Below are 15,014 nucleotides of genomic sequence, written 5' to 3' on the forward strand. Positions count from 1 at the left end.
AAGAAACAGCAAGAGGGAAGGGAGAGACGCAATTCATACATACAAGTCATTTTTTGAGTAAGGCCTGAATCCTAACTCGAAATGTGTTTGCATGCCTTGATCTCAATAAAAAAAACTTTAAAAAAAACGTACAGCAACATTTCAATTACGTCTGTGAACAAAAACTCTAAAAAAGGGCAGTGAATGAGCGCGTATTCTTAATCTGCAGTATAGAATAGTTCCGACAGGGAGGTATATTTAGTTCTTACATCCAGCAGCCTGGTCCATTCCAAGCAGTGGTCCACAGAGTTCCACAGGCACACCTGCCTGTCCTGGGCACAGGTGAGGAACAGGTCCTTGAAGGGGTGAGAGGCCAGCCCCCACAGCTCGTCTGTGTGACCCTAGGGGCGATAGGTCAGAGGTTGGGGGAAAAAAATGCGACACACTTGAGTAGTTAACACGGCTTGCAGAGTAGTTAACACATATTCTGTCTATTCTGTATGTCGCCCATGTTACTGTATGGGGAGAATCAAAATCCACAGTATCATGTTCCAACCAACTAAGCCATTGGAAACACACCACCACTAACGCTCGAATGACCTCCTTCACATGGGAATAGTGTGCCTCAAAGAGGGGGCAGACGAGGGGAGAAGGGGGTGGGCTCAGTTGGGTGCCCTCAAAAGAGGAGATAAATATCTCTGCCAAGCTGGAAAATGTATGCAAAGTTTTACCACGCAGCTCTCTGGAAAATAGCAGCGTCTCCATCGCTCTTCCTCACAGAGAAGAAACGATTGGGAAGGCAGCTAGTGAGGCGGCCGACACTGGCATCCCTACAGCAGAGCTGCCATAGCAAGGGCCCTGCAGTCCTCAATTGGCTTTAGTTCTCACACCCTGGATGTTTTACACACCTGGAGCACGTAGTGCTGGCAGTCAGCTATTCAGCAGTGAGAGAGAAATAGAAAGCGAGAAATATAAACTTCGCTCACCTGGACTTCCACCTGGAAGCCGTCATTAAACGTCCCCCTCAGGACGAAGTTACGCGACGTGCCCACCAAAAGCTGCTCGCCCTTGCCCTCAGCCACAGCACGAATGGTTCCATATTGATCAGGGACCTGCCGGGGAAACAGCTACATTGAGATGTACGTTCATATTCATCATACTGAACATGGGACATATTTACATTCGTATCTTTGCGCATAAACCACGGCGCATTGGGGTGGAACGTGTCTGTGTTGCATTCTGCACGGCCGAGACGGCACCTCTATGTCCCTCTCTGGGTTGAGGCCGTGGTCCCACAGGATGATCTTGTGGTCTTTGCCCCCTCCGGTCAGCAGGGTCCCGTTCCTCATCTGACACAGAGTGAACACACTGCCATCATGGGCCTTGATCTGACGACTGATCTGGTACGCACCTACAGGGAGTGGGGGGGGGGACAGAATGACAGACAGACAGAGAGGGGGGGAGAAGTAAAATTGCCCAGAAGGAAAGAGGAGGGAGAGGAATGAGAGAGGCTTGTAAAACAGCTCACAGCAGAGATTTCTGGGAATAGGATAGCACAAATAGTTGACATTCGTTAGTGTGGTTTATACACCACGCTACAGGCCAGCTCTTGTTGTTTTCTCAGGGGAGCATTTGAGGGGGGGGTGAAAGAGGGTGCGCGCGCGGTTAAGAAGATAGCTGTGGAAGGCATGTTCGAATGAGTGCGAGCACGCACGTCTGTGTGCGCGCGTGGTCTAGGTTTGATGTGTCTACATTCTCCACATTCTGATGATCCCTCCTCCTGTTACAAGATATTCTCTGCTGACAACACAGACAGATGCACAGCGAGGGAGGCCCATTCCTCAAGGCTAGTTACACTGAACCTGAGGCAGTGGAATTCTCAATGGGGGTAATATTGTGTGGCATTGGGAGGGTGCGTGTAGAATTAACGTGCATCAGATAAGTGTTTCTGTATCGCTTGTGCTCCCCCACACTGGCATGACCTTCATCCCTGCAGAGCTCAGACAGATGTGGACCCACACACTCAATCAAGCATTCCCGCGCACACACACATACTGTACACGCGTCACAGGAGCCCGCTGAGGGGAGAACGGCTCATAATAATGGCAGGAACAGAGCAAATGGAACGGGATCAAAAAAACAGTACAAGTTCATGTGTTTGATCCATTTGATACCGTTCCACTGATTCCGCTCCAGCCCGTACCACGAGCCCCGTCCTCCCCAATTAAAAAGGTGAAACCAAGTTCCTGTGAGACACATGCATTCCCACCGTCTAGCCACCGGGGACGCTCAGGTAAACAAAAAGAGATGAACAGTTTTTATCCATGGCACCTGGCCCTAGCCCTGCTCATCCAGTTCCCCTGTACGCCACAACCAAAACTATTACTGCTCAAACCTTCCCCAACACCCTCCGTCCCCCGGGCACTCTGGCCTGCCAACACGCACACCCACTCTCCTTCCCCCGCCACACTTTTATTTTCCCTTCCGTGTCTCTCCTTCAAAGGCTGTTTTCGTTTCGCCAGTCTCAAACCACCCTCTTCCAGTCGCTCTCCTCTGTGGCTGAGACTCACTGGGAAGGTTTCACCACTTGTGTTACTCATGTGGGCATGTACGATAAATGGTCAGACGGTTTTTCCCAAAGTGACTAAAGTTTAAAACAAATATTCAGTAGGCTTCACATGGCTTGCGAGGGAACCAAACCCGCACTCCTGGTGTTAGAAAGCACCGTGCTCCAATCAACCGTGCCATCAGTACTGTAGCACTATACGGCCGGGTGTAGGGACTGCCTGCGAGGTTTAAAGTACAGTGGAAGGTATATGAGGTATTGTGTGATAGTGTACCTTTGGATCCCTTTCCCTGGGGCCGGCTCCACTAGGTCGAGGGAGTCCGTTTGTGATGTTCAAGGTACAGTGTAAGCTAGAAGGTGTACGGTGTACCTTTGGGGCCTTTCCCTGGGGCCGGCTCCACTGTGCTCCGGCTCCATATCAACATGACGCCTCCAGAGTCTCCAGTCAGGATGTCCCCGTTGTTGAGGAAGGCCAGACACTGAACGAACTTGGGCTTCTCGTATTTCTGAAACGGGACAGGGGGAGACGGGAGAATGAAATGTCTGTGTAATAATTGTCGTCTGTGTTTAGTGCAGAGAAAGAGACTGTATTCATGTATGGGTAAAGGTATACGTTACATTCTAGCGTCACATTGTTTTTAAGTTTTTCACTTTTGGTGACACGTAGGGGTGTGGAGAGTACTCGGACAAAACAAGTATCATAGCGAATGGAGAATTTTCCAAATACGATTGTGATTTTTTTTTTTTTTTTTTGTAACTATCCATGTTCTGAAAAAATGTATGGTCAGCTCCCAGCACAATTGTGTACAACTGCAGGCCGCAATTCGGGGCGGTTCTGCATGTGCTCATTCGGGCCCTGAATTGCGGGCTGCCGTTCCACCCTTTTCTCCCAGCACGCATCTCTCTGTCGCAGTGTGAAGGGCTGTGCGGTCTTAAATAAGTAAATTGGCCAGTTCGGCTGTCTGTAAAGAAATGGGCAGGGTGTAGGTTGAATCTGCTGCCACGATTGGATTATAACAAGCCCGGCTTCCCATACGGCTCCGTTTTCACTCGGCCCATCTCCCCTTCTCTCCACAAACATATTGTGTGAATCAGAATTCGTAATTAGCTAGTCATTGTTGTTCTAGCCATCAATCTAGTTTGTCTGTCTATGGGGCGTTGTAGTAGCCTACGTTGTCCGTCAATATTGCATTGCTGACATCGTCTTTGTCGTTATGTTGTGAGCTAAGCACATATGTTTGCTTGCTATTATTTGTTTTATTTTTTACAGAGCGACAGATCAGCTTGGCTCGAGTGGATATTTTTAAGTAATTTAAGTTTTTAAGAACTGGACAAGTGGAAAAATGTCCTCACCCCGAAGATGCCCTGCTTGCGTGCCAGCGAGGTGCCAGCCCAGGTCCAAAAGAAGATGTGTGACTTGCCACAGGTTACTATGGTGTTGGCATCAGTAGGGTGGAACTCCACCGCAAGGACCACCTCATTTGTAGACTAGAGGAGGTGAAACAGTCAAAAACAAAATCTATTTCAGAACCAAATCAAATGCTTTACGTATTTTAGGCAGAATTGCACCGCATAAAAACACCCCAGGTTTCCCGGACCTTGATTTCAGCAATTTTGGATTTCTTCTGCCAGTCCCAGACAGTCAACATGTGGTCGTTACAATCATCAATCACTGCCAGGTGTGTACCGGAGTCCTGTAGGAGAAAGGCAGGGTATGTCACGTCAGCAAAGCTTGTATGAAACACAGATCCTATTGTCTGCAATGCAGTTAACATGGCATAACATAATAATATAATTCCAGTTTAGGCCTACATATTCACAGATACAGTATGTATGTAAGTGAGAGGGCATGGAAATCTAAAGATGAATCCACATGTTGCAAAATGGCCATAAAGCAGGCAGGACTAAACAATACTCTTCTAAGTGGTTAGCCATGGAGTAGACTTGGCATAATGGTATCGACAACAGCATAAGATCACCTTCATTCAAGCTTTACCATTATTTGATAGGGAAAATCCACTGCTTAGTTAGACCTTTGATCACATAAGGGGATAATGAATCACTTAGAATGCGTAACTGTGTTTGTTTGTATGGGAAATGGGTCACGGTGTGTTTGTCGGTTTGCGTCTGAAGGGAGCCAGACATTAAAAGCTGTGTTCCGGAATGTGCTAACTGAGGACAAAGAGAGAATAGGAACATTAAACTACTACTGATTAGAGAACCTATTGATGTATTCAATACCGCAATAACACCAGTCTGGCCAACTAGCCTGATTATGAAAAGGCTCAGTCCAGAAACACACAGCACCTAGAACCCCAGAACTGAGTAGAACCTCTAATCTAGATCCACTGGCTGTGATGTGAGTGTGTGATCTATCAGATGCGTTGTGATATGGACCCTTCCCAGACAGAATGGGGTTTCATTTAATGTACTTCACCAGTTCCCACAAATCGCATAATGACTAACACTTCCTGGATTATACCATTAGAGGTGCTACGGGTACCCACCGCCTTGGAGAAGGCCAGGGAGCCCACCCCTCTCTCAAACGTGCCCAGGCCGATGACCTGCAGGGTGGACAGGCTCACCGAGTCCCACACCCTCACGTGGGGCTGCAGCGGCTAAAGAGGGAGAAGAGGAGATACACATGATATAACAAGCCATCACTGCAGCCAAACTCAGACACTATGGCTGCATTTGCAGTATACTCTTTTCACAGCATCCTTTCCTTGTTTCCTTCCCTTCACAAATCACTGGTAGGTGAGGAGGAGAAGAGAACACAAACATCTTTTTTGTAGATAAAAGGACTGGACAGATTCCCACCCAAATTGCTTTTCATCTATCATATCCTCTAAGATCAGTGGTCATGATGGAATGGGGGAAGGAGGTGAGGAAAGGAAGCAATTTTTTTGAAAAAATTTGAGAAAGACTAACAAGTAGTCAGTGAGTGAGTGGTGCGGGATCCAGGCTGGCTGACAGGCAGGATACTCTTCTACAGAGTCCTTCCAGGAAGGTTAGAGGCAGTTTGGCATGTTTAGACCCAGAGAGCTTAAATATAATTAGTTGCATGAGCGCACTGATTGTTGGTGTGGTTGAGTAAATATGGAGCACCTGTGTCTGGGTCTGTGCCTGTCAAAGACGTGAGTGAGCCTGATTGTGCAAAACGCGAGCAGAAATACTATAACCGTACACAAGAAGAGACCTCGTGCAAACAAGGATTATGCTGTTCAACACAACCACAGGTGTCTCGCCGTATTCGGCGGGCTGGAATAAGACTACTAAACTCACTTGGAAAAACCCATGGCGTTACATAGGTGACATTTGAGCCCTGTGACTTGCCCATTGTGTGTGTGTGTGTGTGTATGAATGATAGGAAAGAAAACAGCATATGTGCTCCTAAATCCAGAGGAACAAACATGAAATGTACATGAACAAAGAAATATCACACATGCGAACATACTATTAAAGCATTTAGCTAGCAGGAAGTCAGGGGGTTAGTAATGGGTGAGGTGGTGGGAGTGTGACTCACCCGGCCATCCTTGTCCACTCCCGCAATCTGTCCCGTGGCAATGCGGATCTTATCGGGATGAACAGCAAGGCTAGTGAGTTAAACGGAGAGTGAGACAGAGAGAGAGAGTGAGAGAGCAAGAGAAAATCATAGACGGATAGAAATGAGACACAAAAACATGAATAGATTGTCAAACCAATAACATTTATTTTTGTATGTCGTAAACTACCTCCCTATTGAAAACCCCTACAGTCAAAAACAATCCGTCGTAATGAGAGGAGTATGTCAGATGTAAAATTAAGTTGAGAGGGAGCTGCTAGACTGAGCTGACCCGTTTGCCTGTCTGGCACACAGCCTGATGGGAGGAAGTGAGGCTTTTCGTTTCAAACAAAGGCAGTTTTGAATCAGGGTTCTGCCAGCACAAGGACTAATTTGTCTCTTCCACCCAGACAGAAGACGTGTATATCTCATTTGCATAGTCTTTATTCTAAGAGGCCTCTGAGAGGATGGAACCTGGAGACAGTTAAGCTGAACCATCGTGTCTGTGACAACTATTTGCTTAATCTACATTAAAAAGGTTTTGTAATGAGGTGTTTGAACATTATTCAGACCCTGGGGGACACATTGTTGTATCATCTGAATCTAGTGTATCTACTGTATGCAGAATACACAGCCCGTGATGGTGTGTATAAGCTACTGTAGGAATTCATTACCTGATACTACACAACGAAGGCTGACCAATACTACCAGCTCACCATTTGACACAGTCAGTGTGGCCAAGGTAGTGGCGCTGTGTTCTCTCCTCGTAGTTGAAGAGCACGACCACGGAGGCTATGAAGTATACACTCTCCCCTGTAGGGAGCAGGTACACGTTGGCTCTGCAGTCTCTCCCCCTGTAGCCATACCTGACATAAGGACTCAAGGAACCACAACAGTATTCTCCTTTCCATCATCTGCCACGTGAAAACAACTGGACAGGTCGAAAGTGAAGACCTATAAGGCCTCCACCTTTTTGCTTTGGACATCTGTCGCCGAGCCCAGGGACCCACAGACAGACAAGAGGGAGAGACCGAAGGCCAGGGACACACGGAGTAACAGTATTTGGGACCAGGCACCGCCAAGAAGAAAGGATACACCCACTCAAGTTTGAGTTTCTCCGGAGGCAGCTCTGTGCGCACGTCTTCATAGTTCTCCACGTCCGCAGGGATGTACATAGTGATGGGGCGACCTCGCATGAACATCTTGATGTAATCTCCCTCTGCGAACGAGCCGGACAAAACATTTTTTTTTATAGCAAGCTATATCACGATCGCCATTTTGACTCGCTACATAGAGAGGGATTCTGGTAACACTAAACCCGTGCTTTTGCAAACACATTCAAAATACAGTATTAGCACAGGTATAAGTATAAGCAAGTATAAGTACTTTCAAATACTATTTGAAAGTATTCAGGCAGGCTAGAGCAAACACTCAAAGAAGCAGGCCTGAGTAGTGGTGGTTCATGTTTCCCCTTAACAGAAAACCCTGTTACGGTAAAGCATTAAAAATGACTGTGGGTCAGACAAATACCTCTTGTTTAATAATGGTTCATATAGAGTCATGAGTCAGAGAGCGTAAGTGAGAGTGCATGACATGACTTTAGTCCACGAACCCAAAGATATCTGCAGCGTGACTGCTCAACACCCTCCGCACCGTCACACACAACCACTTACACTTATTTTTTGTGTGTCCCTGGCCTTCGGTTTTTTTAACATAAAAACCTACAAAAGCCTTGAAAACCTTAAAGAGTTCAGTTAGTGTGGTGCACGTGCTTTCCACTCATCCAGGGATGAGATACTGCATAGACCGAGATAGATATACAGATAGAGGGCGAGTCAGACAGAGAGAAGCGTCGGATGCCGTGCAGTGGAGCAAAGCAGCGAGTCAGCAACCCCAAACTCAGCTGAAATAAGAAAACGTGACGGGGGGAGAGAAAAAAAGAAAAGATAGGGAAAAGAGAGCAAAAGGAGGGGGGTGAGGGGGGGTAGATTAGTGGTAGACAGGGATCAGTGGAATGTGTGCGTTTCTACTCTCCTAGTGAGAGAGGACGAAAGGGAGATGGTTGGACGGGGGCCAAACTCACAAAATAGAGCGAGGGCTTTCTTCCAGTTTTCCCAGATTGAGGAGGAGCATACAGTAGACTCAAACTGAAGGGCCAGAATTCATCCCAGGACCTACCTAGTTATTACTAGTCAGAATGTACTGGTATCACTAAAGGCCAACACACTGCCTTGGACACTGTAATAAGTTTAGCCATTGTCTGCAGTATTCTTCTTAACTAATCCATTCCCCCTACTGCACAGTGCATTCGGAAAGTATTCAGACCCCTTCACTTTTTCCACATTACGTTACAGCTTTATTACTCTAAAATTAATTACATTGTTTTTTCCCCCTCAATCTACACACAAATCCCCATAACCCCATAATGACGAAGCAAAAACAGGTATTCAGACACTTTACTTTGGTGGAGCACCTTTGGCAGCGATTACAGTCTCGAGTCTACTTGGGTATGACGCTACAAGCTTGGCACACCTGTATTTGGGGAGATTCTCCCATTCTTCACTGCAAATCCTCTCAAGCTCTGTTAGGTTGGATGGGGAGCGTCACTGAGCAGCTATTTTCATGTGTCTCCAGAGGTGTTCGATCGGTTTCAAGTCCGGGCTCTGGCTGGGCCAGGACATTCAAAGACTTGTCCCGAAGCCACTCCTGCGTTGCCTCTACCGTCGCCCCCAGTCTGAGGTCGTGAGTGCTTTGGAGCAGGTTTTCATCAATGATCTCTCTGTACTTCGCTGCGTTCATCTTTGCCACTGAAAAACATCCCCAGAGAATGATGCTGCCACCACCATGCAGGTTTCCTCCAGACGTGACACTTTGCATTCAGTCCAAAGAGTTCAATCTTGGTTTCATCAGATCAGAGAATCTGGTTTATCATGGTCTAAGAGTCCTTTAGGTGCCTTTTGGCAAACTGCAAGCAGACTGTCATGTGCATTTTACTGAGGAGTGGCTTCAGTCTGACCACTCTACTATAAAAGGCCTGATTTGTGGAGTGCTGCAAAGATGGTTGTCCTTCTGGAAGGTTCTCCCATCCCTGCAGAGGAGCTCTGTCAGAGTGACCATCGGGTTCTTGGTCACCTGCCTGACCAAGGCCTTTCTCTCCCGATTGCTCAGTTTGGCCGGGCGGCCAGTTCTAGGAAGAGTCTTGGGGGTTCTAAACTTCTTCCATTTAAGAATGATGGAGGCCACTGTGTTCTTGGGGACCTTCAATACTGCAGAAATATTTTGGTACCCTTCCCCAGATCTGTGCCCCGACACAGTCCTGTCTCGGAGCTCCACAGCCAATTCATTCGACCTCATGGCTTGGTTTTTGATCTGACATGCACTGTCAACTGTGGAACCTTATATAGACAGGTGTGTGCCTTTCCAAATCATGTCCAATGAACTGAATTTACCACAAGTGGACTACAATCAAGTTGCAGAAACATCAAGGATGATAAATGGAAACAGGTTGCACCGGCTTTGTCATTATGGGGTATTGTGTGTAGATTGATGAGGAAAATGTTTATTTAATCAATTTTCAGAATAAGGCCGTAACGTTACACAACGGGAAAAAAGTCAAGTGGCCTGAATACTCTCCAGATGTACTGTGTCTGTGGTCAATAATGCCAGGAAATGGCTGAATTCGTTGAACTAGCTGAATTCCAGTCCAAAGTGTGTCTGTGGAGGTAAACGAGCACCCCAGCCAGCAGACTCAGGACCAACCACCTTCCTCACATGACCAGAAGCAACCTTTCTGAGCAAGAGTGGGACACTTTTAACCAGACGACACTCTGCTAAGTGGCAAAGGCGGGGCAGGGCATACTGGCACAGCTATGCCTTTTATGTCGGGCATCGCCTGATGACAATAAATGGAGGAGGGTGAGGAGGTAGAGGGAGGGGGGGGATTGAGAAAGAGAGAGATTCTGTCTGTGTTTGACATGATAAAGAGAATGTCAGAGTTAGATAGACAAGCCAAAAAGCAGAGAGGGTGGGGCAAGCGCTCGTCCCAAGGCTGGCAGCTCTCCTCGCTATCTGACAACTTACCTGCTTGGCTGTTTTTCTCACGGGTTGACATTTTGGCTGGTCATGAGACAGAAACAATGTCACTCACACACAACGATAGTACACAGGGGAGAAGAGCTAGAATGATCTGAAGACAGCAACGATGACTAGTTGGGTCTACACAATAGGATGAAGGACTATGTGGAAGGAAAGGGGACATGTTTGGAAGGAACAACAAGACGCTAAGGCTTTGATATACAGCTCTTCTCTTACCTAAAAAAGATACTCTCAAAGCTACACAGTACAGCACAGCGTTTTCATAAGCCCAACGAGAGCACACTTTAGGGCTATATTGCATCCTATTGTACAGCTGAATTAATAAACGATCTGGTTGTCAACAGATGTGCCAATTGTGTCGGTATACCGCAGTACACACATTGGGGAGAGCAAGTATTTTATACACTGCCGATTTTGCAGGTTTTCCTACTTACAAAACATGTAGATGTCTAATTTTTATCATAGGTACACTTCAACTGTGAGAGACAGAATCTAAAACAAAAATCCAGAAAATCACATTGTATGATTTTTCAGTAATTAATTTGCATTTTATTGCATTACATAAGTATTTGATCACCTACCAACCATTAAGAATTCCAGCTCTCACAGACTTGCTAGTTTTTTTAAGAACCCCTCCTGTTCTCCACTCATTACCTGTATTAACAGCACCTGTTTGAACTCGTTACCTGTATAAAAAGACACCTGTCCACACACTCAATCAAACAGACTCCAACCTCTCCACAATGGCCAAGACCAGAGAGGGTGTAATGACATCAGGGATAACATTGTAGACCTGCACAAGGCTGGGATGGGCTACAGGACAATAGGCAAGCAGCTTGGTGAGAAGGCAACAACTGTTGGCGCAATTATTAGAAAATGGAAGAAGTTCAAGATGACGGTCAATCACCCTCGGTCTGGGACTCCGTGCAAGATCTCACCTCGTGGGGTGATGAGGAAGGTGAGGGATCAGCCCAGAACTACACGGCAGGACCTGGTCAATGACCTGAAAAGAGCTGGGACCACAGTCTCAAAGAAAACCCATTAGTAACACACTACGCCGTCATGGATTAAAATCCTGCAGCGCACGCAAGGTCCCCCTGCTCATGCCAGCGCATGTCCAGGCCCGTCTGAAGTTTGCCAATGACCATCTGGATGATCCAGAGGAGGAATGGGAGAAGGTCATGTGGTCTGATGAGACAAAAATATAGCTTTTTGGTCTAAACTCCACTCGCCGTGTTTGGAGGAAGAAGAAGGATGAGTACAACCCCAAGAACACCATCCCAACCGTGAAGCATGGAGGTGGAAACATAATTCTTTGGGGATGCTTTTCTGCAAAGGGGAAAGGACGACTGCACCGTATTGAGGGGAGGATGGATGGGGCCATGTATCAGGAGATCTTGGCCAACAACCTCCTTCCCTCAGTAAGAGCATTGAAGATGGGTTGTGGCTGGGTCTTCCAGCATGACAACGACCCGAAACACACAGCCAGGGCAACTAAGGATTGGCTCCATAAGAAGCATCTCAAGGTCCTGGATTGATCTAGCCAGTCTCCAGACCTAAACCCAATTGAAAATCTTTGGAGGGAGCTGAATGTCCGTATTACCCAGCGACAGCCCCGAAACCTGAAGCATCTGGAGAAGGTCTGTATGGAGGAATGGAGGAGAGGGTCAAAATCCCTGCTGTAGTGTGTGCAAACCTGGTCAAGAACTACAGGAAACGTATGATCTCTGTAATTGCCATCAAAGGTTTCTGTACCAAATATTAAGTTATGTTTTTCTGATGTATCAAATACTTATATCATGCAATAAAATGCAAATTAATTATTTAAAAATCATACAATGTGATTTTCTGGATTTTTGTTTTAGATTCCATCTCCCACAGTTGAAGTGTACCTATGGTATACATTACAGACCTCTACATGCTTTGTAAGTAGGAAAACTTGCAATATCGGCAGTGTATCAAATACTTGTTCTCCCCACTGTAGCTCTAGCGGTTCCATTACGCAGCGGTGGATGACGAACTTAGAAGAGAGAGTATATTCACCTTGGCTGATCACTGGGTCTTTATGCCTGGACGAGAATGGAGAAATAACAATCAAGGTCAGACTGTGATTTGAGAGTACAAAACAAGTAAAGGTTATCTGACAGCTGGGCCAATTTAACAGCGTTCTCTATTAGGGAGGGACTTTGGATGAACACAATATAGGGAATTAAGGGGCGATTCTTGGATGATATTACACTATCTGAAAAGAAACTCTCTAGCTAATGAATACCCCATGAACGAAATGCAGGCTCACCTCTTAGTACAAAACATAGACCGGAATTCAATTATTGTGCATCACCGTACTTGCATTACACTTTCACACCTATGTTTACAACAGATTTGTGAAGCGCGTCCCATCAGCCACTCACTTGTCTGCATTCTTCACCACCTTGGCCAGCAGTTTGGAGGTGGAAGCAGCCTTCACCAGCTTGTTCCTGCTCTCCTCGCCACTCTCCCAGGTACTACTCTGTGAACGCTCCATTCCCGTGCCTCGCTTCGCACTGTGACCCCTACACACACAGAGGGTACAGGGTGCACACAAAAAAAATAAACAGTTTGTTTTATACCACAGAGACGGATAGAGAGGGGAAGAGAGAAAGACAGTTGGCTAGACAGAAAGAAAGCTGGAGTATGGATGAGTGCCATGGTGAGTTTCTTGAATTTGTTCAATTAGTAGAACTGTAAAAAGTGCATTAAAAGTGTGCAACGGTGAACTACATATTTTTGTTTGTTGCAGTTTTATGCCATATACATTAAAAGTACAGCCCAGAGCCTGAACCTGACCAGGCCACCAAGTGACCTGACAAGGAAAAGAAAAACACTGTACCTTTAATGCACTTAATTCAAATGGAATTATTTCACTCATGGTACGCATCTTTTTAGGGTTAATCTGGACCTGAAACAGACGCGCGCAAATGCAGAGATACAGATGCCTCAGGAGGTACCCAGGTGAGTAGCAGGCAACCCTCAGGGGTAGAATCGATACCTGCTGATGTAGCCGGGCACACAGGGGAAAGCCCACCCCAGTCACAGGTTAGTACACACAGGCTGGCAGAACAAGTCAAACCCCTCCCCAGGCTTCAGCAGACAGAGGAGGTCAGTGAGTTTGGCTGTAAGAATAACACTGCAAGTCAAGTGAAGAATGGAAGGTTTAGAGAATGGCTAGAGAAGAGAGAGAACAGCAAGAGAGAGAACAGCAAGAGAGAGAGAGAGAGAGAGAGAGAGAACAGCAAGAGAGAGAGAGAGAGAGAGAGAGAGAGAGAAAGAGCATGAGCGTGAAGAACATGGCGTTTTGTTCTACCTCCAGGGGGCCATAGTGACACTGAGGGGGCAGATAGGACTGGGGCTGAATGTTGGGGGAGCGGTGGTGGTTCAACAACGTTACACTGCTTCATTTACAGAGTCTGTACTCTCTCCTTATCTACTGTGCGGTGAGGGAGAGACAGGGACAGGAAGGTAAAGACACCCAGACATCCTCTGCTTATTCTAACTGCCTGCATGGAATTTGGCGGGAAAATAACAACCTAGCCCGCACAGAATTTCTCCATAACCCTACTACACGCACGCACGTACGCAGTACTGGTACAGTATCATTGCTCTACAGAGTGTAGAAAACATTAAGAACACCTGCCCTTTCCATGACACAGACGGACCAGGCGAATCCAGGTGAAAGCTACGATCCCTTATTGATGTCACTTGCTAAATGAACTTCAAAATCAGTGTAGATGAAGGGCAGAGGACAGGTTCAAGAAAGATATTTAAGCCTTAAGACAATTGAGACATGGGTTGTGTACATTTGTACGTCTTACCCACAAACGGGGTATGGTACTAGGAGCCAGGGACACCAGTTTGAGTGTGTGAAGATCTGCAATGCTGCTGGGTTTTTCACACTCAACAGTTTCCCACGTGTATCAAGAATGGTCCACCACCCAAAGGACATCCAGCCAACTTGACGCAACTCTGGGAAGCATTGGAGTCAACATGGGCCAGAATTCCTGTGGAACGCTTTCGAAACCTTGTAGAGTCCATGACCTGACGAATGTAGGCTGTTCTGAGGCCAAAACGGGGTGCAAATCAATATTAGGAAGGTGTTCTTAATGTTTTGTACACTCTGTGTCTGTTGGTTAAAAGCCCTGAATGGTCCACTCACATCTTCAAAAATAGGAACAGAAGCGCACTTGATACTTTCAATCCAACCAGAGGATTGAATAGCATGGGAAAGGACCATTTAAGAGTTAAATATCACCCTATAATACTCATCCCCAGAAAGAGCCCCGACTGTGCACTGCGCTGCTTAGAAGCCTGGCCCATTTCAGATTTTTTGACACACACACACACACTTGCCAGCGGATGACTTTTCCGGGCTAACGTTCTTGGCACAGCAGCGGCCCTGACTAATATCCTGTCACTTGCCCAGTCTAATGGGCAACGATGGGTTCACGGGTACTCTTTGTGAAACTTAATTGGTTCTCAATGTTTCTGAGAATAATTTATATTGATCTGTGTTATGGGTAATGAGTGCGAAGGCAGTGCTTCGATTAGTGAGAGCAGTCGGTCTGGAGCGTGTGTGTTGGCGTGTGTGTGAGAGTCTAGGGCTGGTGTGTGTGTGTGTGTGTGTATGCATCCGAGTGGGTGTCCTGAATGGTACGAAGCACAGCTAGTACATGACAGATAGGGTCTCTCCTATTCCTAATGGAGAGAGGGCTCAAACTGTTGCAGATGAGTGCAGAAGGGTCAAATGCTAACCATTCCTACTAGTCTAAAAAATAATTGATGCAGTTTGAGAAG

The 15,014-nt window shown here is 46.5% G+C and overlaps 1 protein-coding gene across 6 annotated transcripts in view; it reads right to left on the bottom strand.

The window, feature by feature from the left end:
* Positions 1–15,014, bottom strand: part of LOC110502345 (EMAP like 4) — a 90,634-nt gene that overhangs the window by 18,636 nt on the left and 56,984 nt on the right. For 4 of the 6 annotated variants that reach the window (XM_021580292.2, XM_021580289.2, XM_036960893.1 and 1 more), the window contains 13 exons: positions 12,596–12,736; positions 12,228–12,253; positions 10,170–10,205; positions 7,185–7,308; positions 6,806–6,955; positions 6,072–6,141; positions 5,053–5,163; positions 4,144–4,239; positions 3,899–4,033; positions 2,916–3,051; positions 1,239–1,390; positions 966–1,091; positions 249–380 (listed from right to left, as the gene is read on the bottom strand). In XM_021580292.2, the coding sequence (XP_021435967.2) occupies positions 249–380; positions 966–1,091; positions 1,239–1,390; positions 2,916–3,051; positions 3,899–4,033; positions 4,144–4,239; positions 5,053–5,163; positions 6,072–6,141; positions 6,806–6,955; positions 7,185–7,308; positions 10,170–10,205; positions 12,228–12,253; positions 12,596–12,736 (1,435 nt within the window). The remainder of the gene's footprint in view (positions 1–248; positions 381–965; positions 1,092–1,238; positions 1,391–2,915; positions 3,052–3,898; positions 4,034–4,143; positions 4,240–5,052; positions 5,164–6,071; positions 6,142–6,805; positions 6,956–7,184; positions 7,309–10,169; positions 10,206–12,227; positions 12,254–12,595; positions 12,737–15,014) is intronic. The other 2 variants (XM_021580290.2, XM_021580294.2) reach the window with 1 other exon arrangement.

This window comes from Oncorhynchus mykiss, chromosome 23 (genome assembly GCF_013265735.2).
Source record: "Oncorhynchus mykiss isolate Arlee chromosome 23, USDA_OmykA_1.1, whole genome shotgun sequence".
Classification (NCBI taxonomy): domain Eukaryota; kingdom Metazoa; phylum Chordata; class Actinopteri; order Salmoniformes; family Salmonidae; genus Oncorhynchus; species Oncorhynchus mykiss.